Source organism: Schistocerca americana, chromosome 6 (genome assembly GCF_021461395.2).
Source record: "Schistocerca americana isolate TAMUIC-IGC-003095 chromosome 6, iqSchAmer2.1, whole genome shotgun sequence".
NCBI classification, from domain to species: Eukaryota; Metazoa; Arthropoda; class Insecta; order Orthoptera; family Acrididae; genus Schistocerca; species Schistocerca americana.
The window spans coordinates 427,826,391-427,853,194 of NC_060124.1; the positions used below are offsets into that span (position 1 = coordinate 427,826,391).

A 26,804-nucleotide genomic window follows, 5' to 3' on the forward strand; every position below is an offset into this window, starting at 1 on the left:
TATTATGTATTTTCTTTTTATGAAAATCCTATCTGCTAATATAATTTCCTCTATATTCATTTGGAGTAGCCCATTCTATATGATGGAATGGTTTTCAAAGCTCAAGGATTCACTAATTTTGTACTTATTTTCAAATCCAATCATGACGATATCCACTGAAGAGTGTATAATTGTTCAAAAATTTGTAGCAGTAATGAAACCATTCAAAGAAATTACTAGAAACTTAAACAGTTCTCACACAAACATTTCATCACTCATAGCGCTAATTCAAGTTCTTGTGGCTGCTTTACAACAAGAAGAAACAAAAACTGATACTTCAAAACAATTCCAAAATTTTAAAAGTAAATTAAGTGAATTAAAGCACGAGATTTGGAGAACTGACTAAAAAAAAATAAGTACACATTTGCAACGCACTTAGACTAGCGACAAAAGTCAAAATTTTTCAATGGCATCATCAGAGAGCAAGTTCAGTCCCAGACACTTAATCTGATAATGATGAATGCCAGAGATCCAAACTCATCTCAAGATGATTGCATACCTATTAGCTCTAAAAGATGCCGATTTGAAACTGAAAATCAACCTTCAACAAGTTGTGGCTTAAGCGAGATGGTGGCAGCCTTGCGAAATATCTTTGTAAATCCATATCTCTGTCATTTTTTGTTCAATCTCACTGAAATTTTGCACTTATTTATAGGGATACAATATGCTTTAAATAATTTTATAGAATGTTTAAAATAAAATTTTAATGCTGTGAGACACTTTTCAATTTTTTGTTACATTATTATTTTAAGGTACATTTTCTCATTATTTCCAGGCAAATTTGGCAAATTTTTTTCCATGGTAAAGTAATCTACACTAATAAATGTATAATTAAGTGCAGTAACTTTTTGATAAATTATTTCTATTATTTTCTGTGTAATTTTGGATTTGAACATTTTTAAGGTCAAATTTTCCAAATATTATCGACCATAAAACTGTTTATAATGTCTAGATTAAGATTTTGTTCCACTTAAATATGGCTTCCATGTAAAAAAATAGGTGTGCCAAATTTCAATGAAATCCTTCAAATAGTTTCTGATATATGTGTTCCTGAATGAAGAAAACCTTAGGCTGTAGAAAAATTGTTTTAAAATTTGGATTAAATGTTTTAAGGATTTTTTCATCATGCCTTAGCTAAAACCGCCCATATCCCTACTCCAGTTCTTCCTCATCATCCTCTGCAGCCCTTTTAACTCCTCTGCTCCTTTATTTATTTACTTATTGTTCCGTGGGACCAAATTAAGGAGAAGTCTCCATGGTCCTAGCAATTTGTTCTATATTCTGCACTGAAGTCTCTTCCTTCCTGATTTGTTGCTCACTGATGATCCACGGTATCTGCTCAGTGAAGACCACAGGTGTAAAGCCCAACTTGCAGAGCATGTGAGGTCTTGCCACGTTCCCATCATTAAACACTGCTGCAGCTTCCAAAGCAGAAATCTTCACTATCAAATTGGAAACAAACACAGTCTTTGGACATCTCTTCCAAATATGAGCATTGAAATTTTCATTTGGGTTCTGTGTTTTGCCAAGCAGACATTTTTCTAACAGTTCTGGTGAAGCCAGTGCTCAAAAAGTTGGTTTAGTGGCCACTGCTACCTAACAGGGAAGGTTATTTTTATGGCTTTCCTTTGCTTTTCAGAAATTTGCACCATTCATTAGAATGTAGGCCATGTTGTGGTGTAATGTTTGTCAACAAGTAATGAAACAAAATGGCCCATACTGTCTTCCTCATACTATCCAAATCCGTAAGGTTATTTGTAATTGCAGCACCTTAATAGACTGGCATAATAGGCTGTCAGTTCTCTTCTTTGTTAGTCTGTTTTTACTTCCAAGTGGCTTCCTACTCTATAGTACCTTGCCTTTATTGTCTGCAACAAGTCTTCTGAGATGCCCACCCATACTCTCCTGAATATGGTCTACCGTATTTACTCTAATCTAAGCCACACTTTTTTTCTGGTTTTTGTAATCCAAAAAACCGTCTACGGCTTAGAATCGAGTGCAAAGTAAGCGGAAGTTCTGAAAAATATTGGTAGGTGCCGCCACAATTAACTTCTGCCGTCGAATATATGGCATGCTTTGCAGGCACAAAGATAAATACTGGCACCAAAACCTCTGCGTCAGTAAATAAATTAAAAGAGGTGGAAGACGAGCTTTTTTCTCCGCCCCGAGTCTCGACCACTGCATTTCCTTACATTATCCAACGAAGTAAATACAAATTCCGTGTTGTTCATCTTCGAATGTAGCAGCATTTCAATGTAGCAGAATCAAATGGACACAAGTACCATTACATACTGCCACTAGCTCTTAAGTATTTGTCAGCTTCTCCCAGTGGCATACCCAGTGAAGAATCATTCAGTAGAGCTGGTCTCATATATGAAGAACATTGAAATAGATTGCAGGGTGAAAAAAATGGAGAAATTTTGTTAAATGTAATCCGCCACTGATAAATTTCGAGTGTTAGTATACTAAAAAACTAGTGTTCGATAAAAAAGATTGTTACTTTTTCTTAATATATATACACTTTCACTAAAACTGGCTTTTGACATCTGTTTCCACTTCTGCTTCTGTCATCATACTTCCGTCGCATCACTAGTAAACATAGCACACACCACAGGTTACGTCCACCTTCTCACAATACTATCAAGAACACTGTTTACCATTTCTTCTTTTTCTATACATGTGCTTTGAATCATTACAATTCGATTGTCACCTGCAAAATGAGCTAATTCTGCTTGTTTTATATTAGATGGAAGATCATATACATATACAAAGGGTACTAGGAAACTTCTGCAATACAACAATAAGTCACAGGAGGCTGATTGTTGCTGAGTTCTGAGGATACTTCATACTTGCATAGTAGCCGCTGTGCCAAGTCTGTGGGTGGAGTTGTTTACTAGCAGCGTTACTTTGAGGTGCTTGCTATGGCATCACACTCAGGCAGTTTTGCAGTACAACTTTGCGCGTGCTTTAAAGACAGACCAATGCTTTGAAGAAATGACTCTTGCATTTGGTGATCTGTGGCCACATCATACCACTATAGTCAGGTCGTACAGAGTATTACAAAGAGGAAATTTCTCTCTGGAGGACGCTGAGAGGACGGGAAGGACATGATCATCAGTTACAGAGGAAATCATTGATGCTGAGAGGAAGATGCAAGACAAAGACAGGCAAGTGACCTATAAGCAGATAGATGATAATAACTTATCATTTGCAGGTCAAGAAACTTTGTTGTCTCTGGGCACCACATAGACTGACAGAAAAGCAGATGACAGGATGGGTCTCTCGGTGCCAGGAGGTGTTAAAGAAGTCTTCTAAGGGACAATCTCAGCATACGAACAGCATCTTGACAGGTGACGAGAATTGGGTGTACTATTATGAAGTGCCAACTAAAAGACACAAAACAAAGCTTGGGTTTTTGAAGATGACACACCCTTAGCTGTCAGAAAATCACCAACAGTAAAGAAGAAAATGATAGCTCTTTATTCAAAATTGAGTGGAATTGTGGAGCATGTTGTTTTGGGACACACAGAAGACAGTCACAGCTAAGTGGTACACTGAGCAGTACCTACTCAAAGTCATCCAATCTTTGAAGAATCTGCAACCGAAGTCAAGAATGGACACTTGGTTCCTCCATCATGACAACCCTCCAGCTCATCAAGCCAAATCATGCACCAAATATTAGCAGGGTACAGGGCTGAAACTTCTCGAGCACCTTCCTTACAGTCCAGATCTTGCTCCTTGTGACTTTCCACTGTTCCCACATGTGAAAATGAAGATGAAAGGAGTGCAGTTATCAAGTGATGAGGACTTGCTGAGAGCTTGGGACAATAAGTGTGCCTTACTCCCTACAGAAACTTGGAAGAACTGGTTTACGGATTGGTTTCAAAGGATCTATTTATTCAATGTGGCAGAAATTACTTCAAAAAAAAAAAAAAAAAAAATTAAATGAATAAAGCTGTATGGCAAAACTTTGCTAGCACTCTTTGCACGAGGAACAAAAGTGAGCCTAAGATTGAGCCTTGGGGTCTCCCACATGTGATTTCTCCCCAGTAAGAATAATGTCCTCGGACAATGTTGGTTGACTTACTAAGTGCTACGTAACTGTCTGCACTCTTTTGGCATTGTTCATTGGTTGGCTATACCACCAATCCAATAAAACTTCACTTTATCTAAGACAATACGATTCATGCAGATAAATGTCTTGGATAGGTTGCAGAAAATATCAATTTTACGATAACAGAGTAATTCTTCTGAAATTCAAACTGTGATTTGCCACGGATATCATTGTTGCTCAGGTGAGATACTATTCTAGAATACATCACCTTCTCAAAAATTTTGGTTAGGATGTCAGCAGTGAAACAGGTCAGTGGTTATTGACATCTCACCTGTCACCTTCCTTACAGAGGGGTTTGACAATGGCATATATCAGTCCCTCTGAAAAAATGCCTTGTGTTAGTGATACATTACATATTTCAGGTTAGTTGAAACTTATTACACGGCAACAAATGTTAAGTACTCTATAGGAAACAACATCAAGTCGAAATGAGCTTTTTTTTGTTTTTTTTGTTTTTTGTTTTTTTTTTTTTCTTCCAGAGAATACGTAATTTCAGAAGGAGAAGTTGGTGATACATTCATCATTCATATGACTGAATTTTATGAGAGTTGCTTTTTCAACATACTGATGTGATTTTTCTCTTGAACAGTTTGTCCCTATGCTTTCTACTATATTTGAGAAATGATTATTAACAATATTTGAAAAGGATAGGCTGCTTCTCGCCATAAAGCGATGTTGAGTCTCAGATAGGTACAACAAAAAGGCTGCAAAAAAAGTAAGCTCCCAGCCAAAGAGCCTTCTTCTGAATGAAACACACCGATGCATGCACATGCTCGTGTGTGTGTGTGTGTGTGTGTGTGTGCGCGCGGGCACGCGTGCGCACACACACACACACACACACACACACACACACACACACACACACACACACACACACACACACAAAATGTCTCTGGCTGCCTAGGCCAGGTTGCGAGCAGCTGTGCATGATTGGAAGAAGCCATATTGGTGCAGGGTGTAAGGAGGTAGCAGGGGGGGGAGGGGGAGGATAGCACAATATGGGTGGGAGGCAGCAAAATGCTGCTTGTGGAAGCATACATTGACGAGATGGAGAGAGGTAGAGTAGCTAGGTGCAGTCGGGAGGTAAGATGAAGGGAGGGGGGAGAGGGGAAGAAGAGAAGTACAGAGACTGTTGGTGCAATGTTGGAACAGAGGGCTGTGTAGTGCTGGAGCAGGAACAGGGAAGAGGATAGGTGGGCAAAGGACAATGATCAACAAAGATTGAGGCCAGGAGGGTTACTGAAACATATGATATATTGCAGGAAGACTTCCCATCTGCGCAATTCAGAAAAGCTGGTGTTGGCACAGGCTGTGAAGCAGTCATCAAAATGATGAATGTTGTATTGAGGAGTGTGTTCAGCAGCCATTCCTTGTCTACAGTTTCTCGGTGGCCATTCATACAGACTTGCAGCTTGTTGGTTGTCATGACCATGTAGAATGCAGCATAGTGGTTGCAGCTCAGCTTGTAGATGACATGACTGTTTCACAGGTAGCCCTGCCTTTGAGAGGATAGGTGACACTTGGGACTGGACTGGAGTATGTGGTGGTAGGAGGATGTATGAGACAGGTCTTGCATTGCTAGTTGTTGTCCTTTACCCATCTATTCCCTTCCCTGTTCCCACTCCAGCACTACATAGCTCTCTATTCTGTATGTTTTCACAAGCGGCACTTCACTGTCCCCCACCCCTACCCTGCTACCCCTCCCCGTCCCTGACCAAGCCTCTCCTTGCCCCCACCACCCAGACTGCTTTTCCCATCTTGTGCAGCTGCTTACAACCTGGCAAGAGCAGCCAGAAACTGTGGTCATGTTTGTGTGAGTAGCATCTGTGTGAGTGTGTGTGTACGCTGTCTAACTTTGAACAAGGTATTTTTCCCAAAATCTTACTTGTTTGACAGTCTTTTTGTTGTGCCAATCTCCACTATATGGCGAGTAGCAATCAGTTCTTTTCATAATATTGTCATTATTCCATTCTGGATTTTCCATTGTCAGAAATTATTATTAAATATATTTGCAACCTGCGGCTCATGATTTGTAGTTCAACAGGGATGTTTCCTGTTCTGTGGCTGGGTGCTCTGTCTTTCGTTTCACTACATTCGACATAGCTTAAGTCTGTTGTCAGAATTTTTGAGTTCTTACATTATGTGCGTGTTCCTTGATTTTTTAATAATTGTTTTAAGTAATTTTGTGTAGTTTTTCTTGTGTGCGACCATTACGGGATCTCAGATGCATTTCCCTTTTCCTTTTGCTTTTAATCCCTACAGTGATCCATGGTTTTATACGTGGTTGTTTAATGTCCTTTCGGATTAGCTTTTCCAGATAGCTATTTTCAAATAATGGTATGGATTTATCATGAAATATGTTAAATTTTATGTTAACATTTGTTTCATTATGAATTTCATTCCAGATCATCCTCTGTAAAATAATCTTAAAAAACACTTGTCCTGGAGTCATTAATTATTCTAACCGATGTCCACTGAAGAGTATCCATACTTTAAGGCACTATCTTACCTATCCTAAATAACTGTGCATCTTGATCAGGTATGGTCTTATTGTCTTTATCCATCTGTGTTGAACATTAATTACTAAGATCAAACTGTAGGATCCAAATAAGATTTTCAGATCATTTTTCCTATCAGAATACTTCGGAAAATCTATATTTAAGTTACCACAGACTATTAACTGCTTGCTGCTGCCTGACAGCATAGTAAGGAATCGAGGTTCCTCATAAACATTTCAGAACTTCCCAGTAAGGATCTACATACAGTTAAAATTAAAAGTGAACTATTTTCCAGTACTAATTCACATTTACATATTTCTAAGTGCTCATCACTACAAAATTCATTTGTCTCAATGTTTCTGAACTTATGTTCTATCTCAATATATGTAACAGCTTTTCCTTTTCCCATGTTGGTTCTGCAAGAGTAATTTGCTAAAGTGTAATCTTTTATATGTAGCTTATGTGGCCCCTTGATTATGTGGTGCTCAGATAGGCACAGAATAACTGTATTTTCAGGGCCCTCTAAATTTTCCACACAGACAATAAGTTCTTCTATCTTATTACCCAATCATCTAATATTTGCTGAAATGAACTAACCTCACTCTTCTGCGATACTGACTTCTTTCAAAACAGGATGTCTGAATTCTAACTTAAAGAAGGTACCTCTGTGACTCCAGTGATCAAAGGGCTCTTCTTTGTGTGTTGGTGGCCCCCTCATACATTTTTCTGCAAGAAACTCAGCCAACCTATTTTTTCCTCCCCTTCTCAGGTTTAGGCCATGTCTAGTATATCCCCATCTCCCAACTGTAGGAACAGGCAATGCACTTACATGGGATTTCATTTCAGTCAGCAGCAGCCTGCTCAACTTGGTGTTCACATGACACACAGCAATGTTAACCAGGGCTGGTCATGGTGCTATAAGATCTCCACAAAACTCACATTTGTTTGTGTAGTTGCTATTCCTGTTTCATCCAGGTGACCCCTGTCTTTAGCTAGGAAATTCCCTATGACCTCTGTCATCTGGCTAAGACGAACACTTGGCTTTGCAGTACTTGTGACCTTTCATCCTGTTCCTAATTTGTCCTGTATCATCTGGCATACACCCCTACCTACCATGACTACTACCCTAGTGCAAGACACTTTTCTTCCTACTCTCTTCTGGTGCCAATCTACACTTTTTGCACCCTACTGTGACCTACAGCTGGATGAGGCTCTTCCCCTCTTACTTTAGGTAAAAAGTCAAGTTTATTTGTTTGATACTGTAAGCTCAAATATAGCTGAAGAAGTTGAACAGCTGGTCCCCTTTCTCCCATTTCTTATTACCTTTACACATTTCCCACAATATTTCTCCCCCTTTGGTCTAGTTCAAATTTCACAAGTTCTAATTCAACCTGAAGAGCATAAAGCTTTGCATCCTGGGAAGTGATTCTTTTGTTTTTCTTGCATAGCCTACAGTTCCACGGAAGAGCCTCACAGAGTTCCCCATTCAGTTCCTCACTACATTCTTCCACATGAAATTCCAACTCACAATCTACACATACCACTCCCTCTTTCACTATCCTACGGTAACATCGACACTTGTCATGGATTGCAATGCAATGCAAATTACATGTTTAAAAAGTAATTAAACTACTTAACACACTTCACACATTTTTGTTATTTACAAACCACAAAAATTAGGCAAAATAATTTAATTGGATAGACAAAAAAATCTACTCACCAATCGGCGACAGCAAATGGCAGAACACACACATAAAAGAGGATTGTGAAGGTAAAGGATGAGGAGTGAAGGAAAAGGACTGGGAAAGTCTAGGGAAAGGAGTAGATTTCGGGAAAGTCACACAGAACTGAAGGTCTGGGGAGACTCACTGCACGGGATGAGAAGTGAAAACTGATGTTGGGGACTGCATTGGGCGAGGTTTGAAAATCTGAGAGCTTAAAGGTGGAAGACAGGGTAATATGCCAGACAGAGATTACTGGTTAAACATCATGCATGAGTTAATAAGACTGAAAAGTAAGTGCATTCTATGTAAGAGAGGCGGGAGGGGGGTGGTGAAAAATAGATGGGTAAACCAATGAAAGATGTAGAAAACTAAAACAGAGTGAAGAAAAGAGTAGTTACTATGAAGAAATACTGAGATGGAAGAAATTAACTAAATTAAGGCTAAGTGGGTGGCGAGAACCAAGGACATGTTGTAACACTACTTCCCACGAGCGGAGTTCTGAGTAACTGGTTTCTGGGGGAAGAATTCAGATGGCGCATGTGGTGCAACAGGCACCGAGGTCATGATCGTCACGTTGCAGAGCATGCTCCGCAAAAAGATATTGCGTGTTGCCAGTATACACCCTCTGTATATGCCCATTCATCCTAACTGATAATTTGGCGGTATTCACGCTGATGTAAAATGCCGAACAGTATTTCAGGGTGTATATGCGGACAAGGAAAAAGAATTCCCAGATTTTTCCCAGATTTCACAACTAAAAGTACACTTTTTCCCAGGTGAAAACACATTTTTTCCGTGTTAAGTGACAGTATATTTTCCCTCAGAACTGTAAAACTATCAGTCTTTTGAATGGTTATGGTTTTATACAAGGACGTAGAATATCCTGGCACTTTAGAAAACAAAACTCAGGGGAAAAAAAACACGTTTTGGAAAGATCTTTGATGAGAAGCAATATGTACCCTGCATATTTTCATATTACGAAAGTATAAATTCTAATTCCATCAAAAACCGTATGTTAGTTTCCCAAGCATTGAAATCGAGATTGCGATGTGCTTTGGCAAGCCAGTCATAGCTCATCAGCTGATGACATTGGATATTCAGAGCATAGGACACGTGATGTAGTCAGCCAATTAGCCACATCACTGTTAAGTAGCGCGAACAAACAAACAAGAGAAGTTAATGGTTTAAATTGGTATACATAGAGTTACTACAAGAAAAGTAAAGCTTTCACATGTAATATTGGTCTGTATGGTTAATAAACTTCAACAGAAGCTAAGCTTCCACATATAATGTTGATCTTTTTGCGCGTGGTACACTGTAAGATAAATCACACAAATGTGCCAGTAAAATTTTTAATAACGACATAAATGTCTGATCTGCTGGGCTCGAAATTCTTCTAAATGGCTCGTCATCAAAGAGTTGATTTTTAAATGAGAGTCAAATGCTGTTTGATTTACGAAATTCATCATACATTCTCGCACATAGTTCAACTTGCATAAAAGGAAATTTACTTTGAAAGTAACGCTTTTCAAATCACCATTCACAATATTTTCCCGTGACCTGCTAGAAATAGGTTTGTTTCAGCAGTTGCCAGAGAGCGCCAGATGACAGGCGCCACCGCGCTTGCCCAGCTATGATGACGTAGGATGTTCGTAATTGTAAAACATTAAAAGAACTTACACTACATCATAGAAGAAACAAGACATCAGAGGATACCTCAAGAGCATCGGAATGTGCACATTTAAAGTGCATACTTAAAGTGCACTTCATATGTCCAGATTCCCAATGAAGTAGTCCTCAACCTGACATTATAATCTTTTCAGTGTGGTTTTCGGGATGTAAATTTTCTTGGAGTACCACTACTGTATTATCTCATGTTTGGTTCTTTATTATGGCTTAATGCCACCAGTGCTAGAAGATGAAAACGTGAACTTGAAATGCAGCGAACAGTTGAAACTAGCCAACAGTGTGGAATTGAACACTTTGTTTCAAATACATTGTCCGCCTCAGCGGAAAAGATTGATAAAAGCCAAATTTCTTTAGCAGACCAACAAAAACAACTTCATTGTTCTGGTTCTGCAAGGGGTTTAATGCTTGACTGTCAAAAACATGGAAATAAAATAAAATCTGAAACTAATAACAAATTTTTGCCTTCCGAAATTATGCAAATGTATTTTAATTCACTTGATAGCTTCCGGCCACAGAAATCCGTTTTGTTTTCATTTGGCATGGCGTGAGAGCATTAAACGAAGAGGAAGCAGCAAGATCACTAAATAATGTAAACACGGGTCACATGGAGACTATCCACTTCCTCAGTGTCACTTAGACTGCTCTCCGCATCAGCATCCCCCCCCCCCCCCCCCCCCCCCCCCCCGCCTCCCAACGTGCAGTGCCATGCCTCTTCACACAGCACCGTAATCTTCTATCTATCGCACATAACTGTATTTTGCTCAGTGCAATTGAAATGTGTATATTTTGCAATGGACGCCACAAACTATATTCATGATAGTAGAAATTAAAATGTCCTGTGGTGCCTCTCCTGCTTCCCGTCGGCCGGTTTGACATCCTGCCCCCCCCCCCCCCCCTCTTTCCGTAAAAAAAAAAAAAAAAAAAAAAAAAAAAAAAAAAAAAAAAAAAAAAAAAAAAAAAAAAAAAGAAGAAGAAGAAGAAGAAGAAGCTCGCAATTAATACTGGATGGGATTACTTGATTACTTGTAATCGGGGGAACAAGAACTCTTCAGAAAATCTGCACTCTTTATCGCCTATTAGCAAATAACTTGCTGTTCTGTGTGACATAAAATTAAATGTAGGATACATAAAACCAGTGAAGAGAAGAGACAAGCAAGACAATACAAATTTCTTCAATCCTTAGCTCGTAGCAATTTTTTCTCTCTAATCTTGCTACAGCTTCACACGGCGTGCTTTCCTTTCTGCGAAAGAATCTATTACCTCATCAAAGTTCGTCAATTTAAGTTTTATTTTCATTTTTTTCTCTCGTTCATCTTTTATTGCTGCAGTATTATTTTGCAGTAGCGGGATATAGCAAGATCCTTTGTTAGAGTATCGGTTCTTATGAGACAAAAATACGAAAATTTAACTGAAAACTATAACAATGTAAAATTCCTGGAATTCGAAAAAAAATCCCTGGGTTTTTCCCGGTTTTCTCCCGGATGAAAAAATTCGTAGGTTTTCCCGGGTCATATGCAGAAATGTCTGCTTGTGTCTGCGTATGTGCGGATGGATGTGTGTGTGTGTGTGTGTGTGTGTGTGTGTGTGTGTGTGTGTGTGCATGTGTGTATGTGTGTGTGCGAGTGTATACCTGTCCTTTTTCCCCCTAAGGTAAGTCTTTCCACTCCCGGGATTGGAATGACTCCTTACCCTCTCCCTTAAAACCCACATCCTTTCGTCTTTCCCTCTTTCCTGGTGAAGCAACCGTTTGTTGCGAAAGATTGAATTTTGTGTGTATGTTTGTGTGTCTATCGACCTGCCAGCACTTTCGTTTGGTAAGTCACATCATCTTTGTTTTTAGATATATTTTTCTCACGTGGAATGTTTCCCTCTATTATACTCACACTATATATTAAGAGATATTTGTCGAACTGTGCACTAGTTACAGAGGATACAAAAATTTAAACAAAATTGAGAAATTGAAGTTGCTAAGCAGCTTTTGCATTAGTTGGATTTGACCTGGGTTGAAATTCTTAGCTGAATGGTCTTGTCCCAGCACGGCTCATAACAAAGATGATCTTCAGATTTGGCCTACACAAGATTTGAGATCAGATGCAACTTTAAATTATTATTTTTTATAAAATGAACACATCAGACATGTAACTAAGCACTATTTGCTTCCACTGTCCACTTTGGTTTTTGATGTCAATCTTCTGTCTTACGAAATTTGTTTACAATATCATTTATATTTTGTTTGCATACTTGCCCCCCCCCCCCCCCCCTGCCCAAAACCATCATGGCATGCCACAGCAATGTGAGATGTTGAATAGTACAATTGAGTGAGTGTGTTGTCTCAAACATTTCTTCAATTCCCAACAGACTATAGACATTTCATTCTTGTAATCATCATTCAAGCTACCCAACCCAACAGCACAATTAAATAGTTGGAAGATAACTTTCCTTTTTATGACAACTATATGAGTTTACCAACATCCAAAAACAATATAACAAGCTTGGTGAATCTCACTGCATATGTTACAGATATTTAACTTATGTTTAAAGATATTCCATGTCCCTAGCAGTCAGAAAAAATAATAATAGGTTTCCTCCATAATTATGATATCTGGGAGCATGGAGATCATGTGTAAATGTTATGGGAAACAGGAGTAACAGCACGTCTTTTGTAGTAAGCTGCTTGGAAGCATTACTCCAAGTAGCATTACTGACAGTGGTATTGCAAGAAAACTTAGCACTGTTTCACAGAGGAATATCTGACACACACACACACACACACACACACACACACACACACACACTGTTTTAGTGCATTTTCAATGGTGCGTTGTGGCAAAAAAATATCACTACTGTTATCACTGAGAACCTCAAAACCATTACACAGATGTAGATTTCATGACATTATAGTCACAACACTGATCTACGCAGTCCCCAAAATTTCAATTAAATACAATACACAATAACATACTTAACATACACTCTATAATAAATAGGCAACAATATTAGCCATCACAAATGAATTTACAAAATGCTTTAGATTCTCTTCGTTATTTTATTCAGTTTTATTAACTTTTAATATTCAGCCACTGGATGGTAAGTTATAAGAAATTTACCTTTAATTCCCCTAAACCTTCATGCCAATTTTCTTCCTTTCTAATATATGTATACAGCACTTTTAGACTTTTTATAATGGACAGACCAAAGCCTGCACTTTCGATTTCCAGTAGCCTGTCCATCATATAGATAACAATATCCTCACAGTCCTGAAACTTTTTTAAAAAATAAGTTAATTCAACTGCAATGAATCACGACGCAGCTACAAAATATGCATTCTTGTGTACGTATAAATAAAAATGTGTAATAAGACTTGAGATTCTTTCATTAGCATTTAAACAGGCAAATAAAAATGAAATTAAATTGCATCTGGCATCCACACAAGTAAAAACACAGAAATTAAAAACATATAAGTGTTAAAATGAAATACAATGATGGTAAAGAATCACAACACCAAAAATTAATTAATGCAGAGTAATGAAATTTCAGGAATTCACTTGTCTACATAACATATTTAAGTGCAAGATAAACAATTGCAAATGTCAAATTCTGTTACATTAATAACCAGAGCAGCCACCAGAATGTTGTATGCAAACATGCAAGCATTGTGTTGTACAGGTACCAGATGTCAGTATGTGGGGTGGACTTCCATGTCTGTTGCTATTGGTAGGTGAATACAGTGGTGGTTAATGCTGGTTGTGGATGACACTAGGGTTGTTATCCAATGATGTCCCATATGCGCTCAACTGGTGACAGATCAGGTGATTGAGCAGGCCAAGGCAACATGTCATCACTCTGTAGAGCATGTTGGGTTACAGCAGCAGTATGGGGGTGAGTGTTATCTTGTTGGAAAACACCACCTGCAATGCTGTTCATGAATTGCAGCACAACAGGTCAAATCACCAGAGTGACAAAACTTACAATCAGGGTGCATGGGATAACTACAAGAGTGCTTCAGCTGTCATATGGAATCACACTCCAGACCATAGTTCCAGGTGTAGGTCCAGTGTATCTAGCATGCAGACAAGTTGACTGGAGGCTCTCATCCTAACCAGCACACTGCCAGCACTGGCACCGAGGCAGAACCAGTTTCTATCACAAAATAATCAGGCCTCCATCCTGCCCTCCAATGAGCTCTCTCATGAGACCGCTGAAGTCACAGATGGTGATGGTTAGGGGTAAGTGGAATGCATGCTACAGGGTGTCTAGCTCAGAACTGTCTTTGAAAGAACGAATTTGTAACAGTTCATTGTGTCACTGTGGTGCCAACTGCTGCTCAAATTGCTGCTGCAGACGTAGTACAATGTGCCAGGGCCAAATGCCAAATACAGTTGTCTTCCTTCTCAGTAGTGCTACATGGCTGTCTGGAGCCCAGTCTTCATGCAATCATACATTCTCATGACCACTGCTACCAGCAGTCATGTATAGTGGCTACATTTCTGCCAAGTCTTTCTGCAATATGCAGAAGCAAAATCCAGATTCTTTTAGCCCTATTACATGACCTCCTTCAAACTCAGTGAGGTATTGATAATGGTGTCTTTGTCACCTTAAAGGCATTCTTGACTAACATCACCATGTGCAATCTCAGTGGTAACTAATGCTCATGACAATTGTAGTGTGTATTTAAAGAAAACCAGATTTGCATCCTCATAGTGGCACTGCTAGGAGCACTCTTCTGTGACTGGCATGAAATCTGAATAGACATCATCTTTCAGATACCAACTTCTGTTTATGTCACACAACTCCTTTTTGGTATTGTTTTTTGTCTGTGTAATTTCAGTATTATAAAATGTAAGGACATAAAGCAATATACAATAAAATAGAAGCTTTTGAAATGTAGTGCTTCTGAAGATTAGATGGGCAGATTGAATAACTAATGAGGAGCTACTGCACTGAATTGGGGAGAACAGAAATTATTGTCACAATCTCACTAAAAGAAAGAAGTAGTTGATGAGAGATGTCCTCAGGAACCAAGAAATTGTCAATTTGGTAATGGCGTGGGTGAGTAAAAATTGCAGAGGAAAACCAAAGCTTGAGTACAGTAAGCAGGCTTAAATGAATGCAGGTTGCAGTAGTTATGGTGAGATCAATAGGCTGCATGAGATCCATCGCCTCTGATTATCTTTTTTCTCACCACTGATGATGTGCAAAGAAATCACTTACACCACACAGCATGCATTTGAAAAAAAGATGTACATCACTGTTATATCCAGGAGTGACTGGCAAGCAGTGCACGGAAGAGAATGGAGACGTAAAGTCACCACATGGGAGAGCCACTGGAGGTATCGCTAACTATGAACAGACAGGACAGACGAACAAGTAGGGCACGACAGTCACTACAACTGACTAGCACACAACATGAGGCAAGCAAGCCAGAATCGAGGTGATAAGCACAGCGAGACCATAACAACGCAGGAACGCTCCAAACGATGACAGTAGGTATCTCAACACACAGAACTAGAACACAGTATGGCCGAGATGCACACACAAACTATGGTGAGTACCAGACTGCTGGGGTATCGCCATGCAGCCACCTAAATACCTGACCGTGGGAAATGCGATTGGCTGCGGACTTCACATGATATGGATAGTAGCGCACTTGCATGAAGAGTCTCACAGTGTAGGCATGCACCAGAGCGCAGAGACCCCTAGTGGGGATCCAGGTCCATACCCTCAGGCGCACATTCCATTTCCGTGCCTTTCGACACCAGAATCACTACTCAGCCAGAGGATTAAAGTTTGACTGAATAACATTTATTCTAGAAATGAAAGCCATGACAATTACACTGCCAAAAGAAAAGGTGACCTGCACAGCATCATACACAACTAAGGCCACTGCAGTCTTGGTGAACCCATTCCTGCCAACTGACCAAACAGAAGCAGTACTAGAACGTAAATTACCATCAGCAGCATTGGAAAACACGGTAGTAATGTCAGCAGACATAGAGCAAACTGCCGCATCATGCACATCTCCAATCACAGCAGCAGCAGTAGAAGACACAAGAGCAACACCAACCGAAGAAGAAAGGCTGGTCACACCATGTGAAGTTGCAAAAGCATTAAGAGAAATTATCAAAATATTGCCAATGGAAGAAGAAGAGGGAACATCAGGTAAAAAACAATATCCCCACCCCACATGAAAGACTTCTTAATATTGGGATGCTGAGAAAATAAATGGAATTAAATGTTTAACTGTCTTTCACTAAAACATTCAATCCCTGAAAAACAAAGTTCAACAAATAGAAGTAGAATTTAATTACATCATTCCACTGTATAATCGTTAACTATAAATAGGATTGAAGCCACCCAGATAGTTCAATTACTGGCACATTGAATAATCAGGTCTTCTGCCAGTCTCCTGGGTCATTTTCGCATGACGCAAACAACTGCGAGGAAACCCGATTATTCAGCATGTCAACATCCCTATGAAAGGTGGGGGTCCATGTACTTATGCTAAAAAATATCTAATTTATAGCTAGAAATGAACACATTGCATCAAATTATGATGAACATTTTGAATCATCAGCTGTTGAGATAACTGAACATAAAAAGCTAAAACTAAAGTCTACAGTACAGCCTATGGTTGGGCTATTGACCAGACTGTAGATGGAGTACAGCCTTTTGTTGACGTGGCATTAACAGTGGGAGGGCGAAGGGCCTGTCATCCTGACTGCCTTTCACCGCTGGGAAAGTTACCTGGTACTCATTTGGCTGAGTGGGCCTGGGGTCATCCTAGAGGGATTGGAACACGAAAATAAAAATGCCATTATCTGGGACCTCCAGGGCTGTAGTCTAGTGTTCTACCCACTACACCACTATGGCCCTATGCAGAAACAAATGGGAACAGAATTTTTAATAAATTCATAACACTATTTTAACTAGAATTTGAAGAAACATTTCCCTAAACGCTGTATTACAGTGGAGCTTCTGAAAGAAATGTACAAGTGTGTGTGTGTGTGTGTGTGTGTGTGTGTGTGTGTGTGTGTGCATGAAAAACTTCTAACCCTTAGGTATTTCACATCCATAAAAAACAGACACAATAACCCAGTTTTTTTGGCAAAAATACTGCTGCAAAAACTTACAAATAATAACATATTACTAAAGGCAGAAACAAAAGCAAAGCAGCCTGGAACAATATCAAGAGGGAGGCAACAAACGCCGAGGGAAAACACGTGGATTCATGAATTAAAAACAAAGATGTACAAATAAGACACCTTCAATAAGCCCCTGATGTGCAAATGAATGGCGCAAATGTTTCACTATGTACAATGCAGCACACTTCCAGCAAGCATGACTACATTGGGAGCAGCACCTCTATTGCAGACCCATCACATGAGCATCCATAGCATGCCAAATAAAAGGAACCTGGTGGTTGTTTATGCTTCATTTTGCTGTTATTCAATTACAAGTGGGCTCTGAAACCATGAGTGTTCAGTCCAATGGATTTTGGACTTGTGGTTTCAATTGCCTCAAGATGGAATTTTACTTGCGAAAGACCTGTTAACTGGCTGTTCATTCTGGAACCTAATACTTCTACTCAGAGCAATCTCCAAGTAACTTCTACTGTGACTGTGATGAACATTCCTTCAGGAACAGTTTCTGCTTGAGTTAAAATCTAATTTTTTATTTGCTTGTTACAGTAGTTGTTTGTTAATAAAACCTGTGAACCAAAGTAAGTTTACAACATTGGCAATGGCGAGATCAGAATTTTACTTCAACATGTGTTATGATGGATGCTATATTTGTTGACTTCTGCCAGCAAAGGCACCACGACTTAAAACAAACACCTCATGGAACAACAGCTTTGCTGCAAAAGCAATAGCACCAGGACTTGATCAAGTATTCAGTGCCCTTTTAAAGTAACCATCTCGGCATTTGCCCGAAGCGATTTAAGGAAACCACAGAAAATCTAACTCGGACAGCTGGATGTGGGTTTGAATTGTCATCCTCCAAAATGCTAGTTCAGTGTGCTAACCACTGTGCCACCCCACTCAGTTACAATACAGTACAATCAAAGTTGTGGGCTAATGGCTGCCATAAAGTTACACTTCTAAATCATGTGCAACTGATAACGTTCATAAACAGGTGTCACAAACACTGTCATTTTTAGTTGTGTCAGATGCATGTCATTTTTAGTTGTGTCAGATGCACTGATCAAGAATATATTTGGCCTCAATGTAAATTCTGCTTTTTTTTTTTTTACATCACACTATATGATGCTTCATCTTGTCAGTACCTTGTGCAGACAGTGGCACGCTTCATACACGATTCATACCACCACTTGAACCTCATATGGAGAAAACTGGATTTTCGGGCCCACATTGTCTTAAAGCTGACAGAAAGTCCAATATTTTGCAAAGTCCATGTGATTCCATTGGCCATTAAGGATGCAGTTAAGAATGAACTCGACTAAAACAACAAGCAGTTCTTTTCCCCATTTCCTACAGCCGGACAACACCATTAGGAGTGGTCAGGAAACTTGGGGCACACTTCAATCCTGTGATGACTTTAAGAAAACCATCAATGCTTATGTGGAAGTCGACTTTTATCACTTGCTTTGTTCAGATGATGACTGAGCAGGTTCGTGCAGTGGTTAGCACACTGGACTCGCATTCAGGAGGGCGATGGTTCAAACCCACATCCGGCCATCCTGTTTTAGGTTTTCTGTGATTTCCCTAAATAGCTTGTGGCAAATGTCAGGATGGTGGTGTCGAAGGGGCATGGTCACTTTCCTTCTCAATCCTTCCCTAATCTGACCTTGTGCTCTGTCTCTAATGACCTCAACGACGGGACAATAAACACTAATCTCCTCTTCTTCATACACATGAACACTTTTCTAAACTTTCAGGAGATCAACTATTCTCCAAAATTAAACTTGCAGAGAGGTATTTCTAGTTGCCTTCTGACAAAGAGTAATGGAAGATATTGGCCTTGAACACAGCATTCAAACTATATTAACGTCTCTCATGTAAGGCAGTCTAGACATCAGTAGTTAACAAGCCTAGACAACAGTAGTTACCAACCCCTGTCTCCTATATGTCTGCACCAATAAGAGCTAGGCTGTTCTAACCCACACAGTACTGCTTCTCAGAAAAAATACAGAAGTACCAAATATGGTTGAAATCGATCCAGTGGTTTAGGAGGAGATATGTGTCATACACACACATATACACCCATCCATTTCCATACAGTAACCTTCAACCTGTGTATGTATATGTATACAGCACATATATTGCACACACCTGATGCCCCCCCCCCACCCCCCCCCCCCCCAAAAAAAAAAAAAAAACCAAGGCAATGTCAGTCCAGCAGTCCAGTGGAATACAGAACACAGCAGAGACATTATGAACTAATTAAAGAGATATTAACAATTGAAAGATGACATATGTAGGTGCATCATCCATACCAAGTGAACTAAGAGAAGTAGTGTGCATTACACACATTTGAAAGTATTATTTATTTACAGCAACACTTGCTTGTACACATGTTCTCCATTGTGCCTCCGGGCACTAAGATGTATGAATTGTGGTGTGAGGTCATCCTAGAGCACAAGATGTACCTCTGTCTGTGGAAGGAACATGAGAATGACAAACCCACTTCACTGTTTTGAATACTCTACCCATGAGCCTTATTTATTGTACTCACAAATGCAAGTTATACTGCAAATTGCAGTCTCCAGAAGCTTAATGGTAGGACTATTGGAATGAATGGCATTCGTGGGAGGTACACAGTTTTGCACACCAATTTCCCTGTTAAGATGGCAGCCTTAATCATGGCCAGTGTCTTCCTAACACACAACTGTGTTTCATGGCAAAGGTGTGGTGTATCAAGATTTTGAAGTAATGTTAGAGACATGCCTACACTGAGTGAAAGGCACTGCAGTGGTAGACCAGTAGGATCAAATGCCTTCAGAAACTTGTTGAGAAATGCCTACACTGAGTGAAAGGCACTGCAGTGGTAGACCAGTAGGATCAAATGCCTTGAGAAACTTGCTGGGAATTGCATAGCCTCTTCGGCATTCACCGCAGTATCAACAGACATGTACTCAGTAAACTCACCGAGTAATATGGCTAGTACTGTACTGTTTATGTTGTTGACAGTGGTCATTTCTAGGTGCAAGAATGCTCCTCTCTCACAATCACTGCATAATGCAAAAGTTATCTGCAATATCTGGGTAGATGCCATCTACAAGCTCTGCAATGAAAAATACCACAGTGCAAAGATTCGATGTCAAATATACATTGCCAGCTGAATTCTTCCTTCTCCAATTGCTAGTAACTTGAAAATAGATATTAGTCTTGGGCACCGTATTTATTAATTTTATTCTGCTTAACATGTTTTGGCCTTACGCCATTCTCAAAAGGTCTGCCAGAGAAATGTAAGGCGTGTTCAAAAAATTCCAGAACATTACTAATTTTGCACCAATAGCATGTTGGAACAAAATGCAGTTGGCATCCCTGCACATGCTTGTGTTTAATGTGTAACAGCCAGAAGTTTCATTTTTATATCTGTGTTAGTTATAGTTCAGTGCTATAATGAGTAGAGCATTGTGTCACACAGTTTGTGAATTTCGAGAAGGCTGAGATAGAAGAACAACGTGTCTGCACTAAATTTTTGCATGAAACTCAAGAAAATCTTAACAGACACACACCAAATGATACAGGAAGCCTACGGTGATGAGTGCTTAAACTGTACTTCGTGTTACGAATGGTTCACATGGTTTAAAAATGGCTGAACGGAAGTTAAAGATGACCCTTATTCAGGATAGCCTCCGACATCTACTGACGATGTAAGGAACATCAACGAAATTGTGAGTGCCAATTGAAGACAGACTGTCTGAGAGATTTCAGAAGCCTGTAACATTTCACTTGAATCATGTCATGAAATCCTGACACAGTGTCTCGGAATGCATTGTGTTGTTGCCAAGTTCATCCCATAGCTCATGAGTCAGAGCAAAAAGTCCTTTGCCCCACAATCTGTGAAGAGCTCTTGTATTGCACAAATGAGAACGAGATGTTCCTTAAGAGAATCATAACTGGTGATGAGACGTGAGTCTACAGTTATGATATTGAGATCAAGGTTCAATCTTCACAATGGGTTGGGAAAGGTACTCCAAAACCAAAAAAAGCTCATCAGGTCAGGTCAAGTGTCAAAGCCATGCTGATAGCTTTCTTTCAATTTGAAGGATTAGTTCATCACGAATTTGTGCCACAGGGACACACTGTTAATTGATGGTACTCTCAGGAAGTGTTGCAATGCCTGTGAGAAAATGTGAGAAGGAAACACCCTAAATGTCGAGAGAGAATTCATGTCTCTTGCATCACAATAATGCACCTGCCCTTTCATACCTGTAGGTACCTGACTGTTGTTGTTGTTGTCATTGTTGTGGTCTCCAGTCCTGAGACTGGTTTGATGCAACTCTCCATGCTACTCTATCCTGTGCAAGCTTCTTCATCTCCCAGTACCTACTGCAACCTACATCCTTCTGAAACTGCTTAGTGTATTCCTCTCTTGGTCTTCCTCTACGATTTTTACCCTCCATGCTGCCCTCCAATACTAAACTGGTGATCCCTTGATGCCTCAGAACATGACCTACTAACTGATCCCTTCTTCTAGTCAAGTTGTGCCACAAACTTCTCTTCTCCCCAATCCTATTCAATACCTCCTCATTAGTTATGTGATCTACCCATCTAATCTACAGCATTCTTCTGTAGCACTACATTTCAAAAGCTTCTATTCTCTTCTTGTCCACACTATTTATCATCCATGTTTCACTTACATACATGGCTACACTCCATAAAAATACTTTCAGAAACAACTTCCTGACACTTAAATCTATACTCGATGTTAACAAATTTCTCTACTTCAGAAATGCTTTCCTTGCCATTGCCAGTCTACATTTTATATCCTCTCTACTTCGTCCATCATCAGTCATTTTGCTCCCCAAATAGCAAAACTCCTTTACTACTTTAAGTGTCTCATTTCATAATCTAATTCCCTCAGCATCACCCAACTTAATTCGACTATATTCCATTATCCTCGTTTTGCTTTTGTTGATGTTCATCTTATATCCTCCTTTCAAGACACTATCCATTCCGTTCAACTGTTCTTCAAAGTCCTTTGCTGTCTCTGATAGGTACCTGACTATTGCCCAAAAAACGAAGAAACTGTGCTGGCTCAACCTCTGTACTCTCCAAACCTGGCTCCTGTGGACTTTTTCTCATTTCCTAATTTGGAAACACCATCAAAAGGATGAAGATTTGCAATGGAAAACGAGATTAAAGAAAATTCACAGACGGCACTATGCGTGATCCAGCAGGAGATGTACCAAGACTGCTTCCAGAAGGGGAAACTGTACTGGGAGTGGTATATCAATTGTGGAGGAGAGTATTTCAAAGAAGACCATACACAATGAGTACAAAGTAGAAAAATTTTGTGAACAATGTTCTGGAATTTTCTGAACAGACCTCATACATGATAAAATATCAGCAAAAAAAGAATTGCAACAGTTACATAAAATGTACAGGGTAAAAGTGCACCAAGAAAACACTTAGTGAAAGATATTGATAAAATTACATAAAATGCATATTGTAAAAAACGAAGAAGACTAGAATTCACAAAATATATGTAATACACTCATAGGTAAAACCTAAACTGGATCTGTCAAACACAGATACAAAGTATGAGATCTACATTACTTGATGGGATTTGACTGCAAACTGACTAAAGTATTAAGTAAAAAACACTGCTAGATGGCAACAAATAAAATATGTGAACATACAGCTGTTCAGTAGAATGATTTACAAAAGATGCATAATTCAGTATCCAGAAATGCATATACAAAAGTTATAATCAGTGTACTGTAAATGTAGAGCATGAGCTAAGACAAAATTATAAAGTTACATGCAAAATTTCAGGAAGAGTATTTATTTACATAACAGTCTTGCAGAGACAATCATTAGTGTACTATAAAACAGAAAAAAAAATGAAAAAAAATGCAAGGACACGAATACAACAGATGAACGTGTACTTAATATACAGCTCATGATAAATATGAAACATTAGCCTCTGCATCAAATCTTGAGAGCACACACAAAAGATAAAGTGTAGTGACAATATGTTGTGACACACACTATGTGATCAAAAGTATCTGGACACATGGCTGAAACTAACTTACAAGTTCGTGGCACCTCCATCCGTAATGCTAGAATTCAATATGGTGTTGGCTTACCCTTAGCCTTGATGACAGCTTCCGCTCTTGCAGGCATATGTTCAATCAGGTGCTGGAAGGTTTGTTGGGGAATGACAGCCCATTCTTTGGAGTGTGCACTGAGGAGAGGTATCAATGTCGGTCGGTGAGGCCTGGCACGAAGTCGGCATTCCAAAACATACCAAAGGTATTCTATAGGATTCAAGACAAGACTCTGAGCTGGCCAGTCCATTACAGGGGCGTTATTGTCAAGTAACCACTCCGCCACAGGCTGTGATTTTATGAACAAGTGCTCGATTGTGTTGAAGATGTAATCGCCATCCCTGAATTGCTCAACAGAGGGAAGCAAGAAGGTGCTTCAAACATAAGTTTAGGCCTGTGATGTGATAGTGCCAATGAAAAACACGACCACACCATAACACTACCACTTCCAAATTTTACTGTTGCCACTACACACGCTGGCAGATAACACTCACCGGGCATTTGCCACACCCACACCCTGCCATCGGATTGCCAAGTTGTGAACTGTTATTCATTACTCCACACAACATTTTTACACTGTTCAATTGTCCAATGTTTACACTCCTTACACCAAGTGAGGCGTCATTTGGCATTTATTGGCATGATGTGTAGCTTATGGGCAGCCGTTCGACCATAAAATCCAAGTTTTCTCACCTCCCACTAACTGTCATAGTACTTGCAATGGATCCTGATGCAGTTTGGAATTCCTGTGTGATGGTCTGAATAGATGTCTTCCTATTACACAATACGATCTCCTTCAACTGTCGATGGTCTCTGTCAGTCAAGAGATGAGGTCAGCCTGTACACTTCTGTGCTGTACAAGTCCCTTCATGTTTCCACTTCACTATCGCATTAGAAACAGTGGACCTAGGAATGTTTAGGAGTGTGGAAATCTCACGTACAGACATATGACACAAGTGACATCCTATCACCTGACCACATTCAAAGTCCGCGAGTTCTGCGGAGTGCCCCATCCTGCTCTCTCACAATGTCTAATGGCTACTGAGGTCGCTGGTATGGAGTACCTGGCAGTAGGTGGCAGCACAACGCACCTAATATGAAAAACATATGTTTTGGGGGTGTCCAGATTTTTTTGATCACATAGTGTATAAGCCTTCAGAGGTTGCACAAAATATGAATATTTCAAAAATGTTAACTGTTGTCACATAATTATCTTATGGCCAGCTAACCATGAAAAATATGGTGGTTGCACTTCATCTTATCTAACAAGTAATATACAGAAACATGCTCGCTGTCTAATAACAAGCGAACCATGGAAAATTCCACACTTAAAAACACCACAATGACCCACAGATACTTTCCGAAAATATTACAGAGCTACAATAAATAATTAATATATCAGCATAAACTGCTTCCTGTCAAGTGACAGATCAAGCACACAGGTACAGTAAAAGACCTTATGTATATTTTAACAAAAGCAAATCTGTTGGGTGCATTGTGGCATTATACAATAAAACTGTGTACTAATTATAATGAGCACATAAAATAAATAAAGAAGACAAAACGTTACACAAGCAACACATTTCTGGTGTTAATTGATCAAAAGAACACAAATTTACTGTAAATGAAAGTCCTGTAAGGAAATATTGTCTTGAGTCACCATCTATCAGACACCAGACATTTTCTGTGGCAATGGCTATAGATGTTTCTAGAACAAGAACCAGTTTTTAATGATATCTGTTGTTCATTTAATATTTCGGAAGGAAGTTTTTTCTTATTAACATAAATTCCTAACTCTTCTAACATATCAAGAAATTGCCCTTTAGGTTCATTGTGTAAAGTTCTTAAATTTTCGTGAACATCATCAATAGTATGGTTATTCTGTATAAATGCTTTTTAATGCTACCTTCATTATCATAGTGTGTATGTTGCCTAAATCTCTTCCTGAAAGACCGACCCGTCTGCCCCACATAAAAGCTTCCACAATCATTATAGTTGATTCTGTACATGCACAAACTTTCATATTTATCATTTTTGGCTTCTACTAACTGACCTAAATCATTCTCAAGCTTATCACTGGTCTGCAGCCCTATCATTATGTTCAGTTTTTTAAAATGGTTCATAGAACCTCAACATAATCACCATTATATGCCATACGTACCCTCACTCTTTTACTTTAAGCTTCTGGGCTACTTCATTTTCCAATTTGTCACACAAAATTCTAATTTCTTTGCTATTGTAACAGTTAGATTTTGCAATTGGCTCCAGTATGTTCGATTTGTCCTCAATATCTTATAACTTTAAGGGGAACTTGATTAATCTATTTAACACAGAATGAAAGTAGGCCCATTTATTTTTTCTTGGATGACACTAACCTGCCGGTATGATAACATCAGAATACATTGGTTTTCTGAAAATGCCAAATGACAGACTGTCAGTAGCTGTGCGTACAGTATCAAGGAAATATAAGGACTGTTTAATTTCATGTTACACAGTGAATTGAATACTCAGTGTTAAGTTTTGCGCTGCATCATTAATTAGATCAGGATCACCAATACCATAAAGCACTGTCACTAACATATGTTACAAATAATCATTTTCTTTCAGATTTCAGGATATTCTTTAATGAAACAATTATCAAAGTTATTCATGAAAATTTCAGCTATTGTGCTGGATAAGCTATTGTCCATTGGGAAACATCTTGATGATAATATTTTCCACTATTTAAAGTAGTTAAAAGAAGACGAGAATTCTAACATTTCCACCAATTCGATAATTTTGCCTTGGCTCAGCTTGTTGTATTTTAATAAACTGTGCTTGGTGATGTCTCAGGTTTCATGAACAGGTATGCTCGTGTAAAGATTTACATGAAAAGAAGCCACCACTGAATTTCTCTTATCTGATTTAGTCACGATAATCTTGTTGTCATATACAGGGTGGCTATTCAAACTTGAAATAATAATAATAATTCCCTGAGAGTTCCAGGAATGAGGAGAAATGTGGTATCAAGAAGCTCCTGATAAACTGATAGTGGCAGAGAGAGGAGGGGGTGGGGGGTGGCATACCGCAATAAATTTTCCTTTTCTCTCAGCTGAGGTTACTACCCATAAGCAGTAGTTTAACTGCAACTTTTAAAAATTGGTAATTTATATGGAATAAGAGTGATATAATTAACACACTTTTAAATATTAAAGATTTTAAACTTTATGATTTATAAAACTCAATAAAATCAAATTTCACTGTGAAGAACACAAAATTCTCTGATATTTTATGCTATTCTTGAAATTCTCTGAGACTTCCTTGATTTTTCCATGTAAAATGTAATTCCCTGAGAATCCCAAATTTTCCATAAGAATTATTACTCTGATACAGTTTCTCATTGATTTGCCTTACTGCTTATAATAAAACTAGAGCTCTAACAGAGGTCCTTCAACTCCATTCTCAAACTCTGTGACACAGGCTGAGTAAGCATGGTAATGTTATAAAGAGAATTCAGACAT

General features: G+C 39.0%; 1 protein-coding gene across 1 annotated transcript in view; it reads right to left on the reverse strand.

The window, feature by feature from the left end:
- Positions 1 to 16,300: 16,300 nt before the first annotated feature.
- Positions 16,301 to 26,804, reverse strand: part of LOC124620186 (cohesin subunit SA-1-like) — a 184,353-nt gene continuing 173,849 nt past the window's right edge. Inside the window, exon 10 of the mRNA XM_047146856.1 lies at positions 16,301 to 16,330. Coding sequence (XP_047002812.1) covers positions 16,301 to 16,330 — 30 coding nt within the window. The remainder of the gene's footprint in view (positions 16,331 to 26,804) is intronic.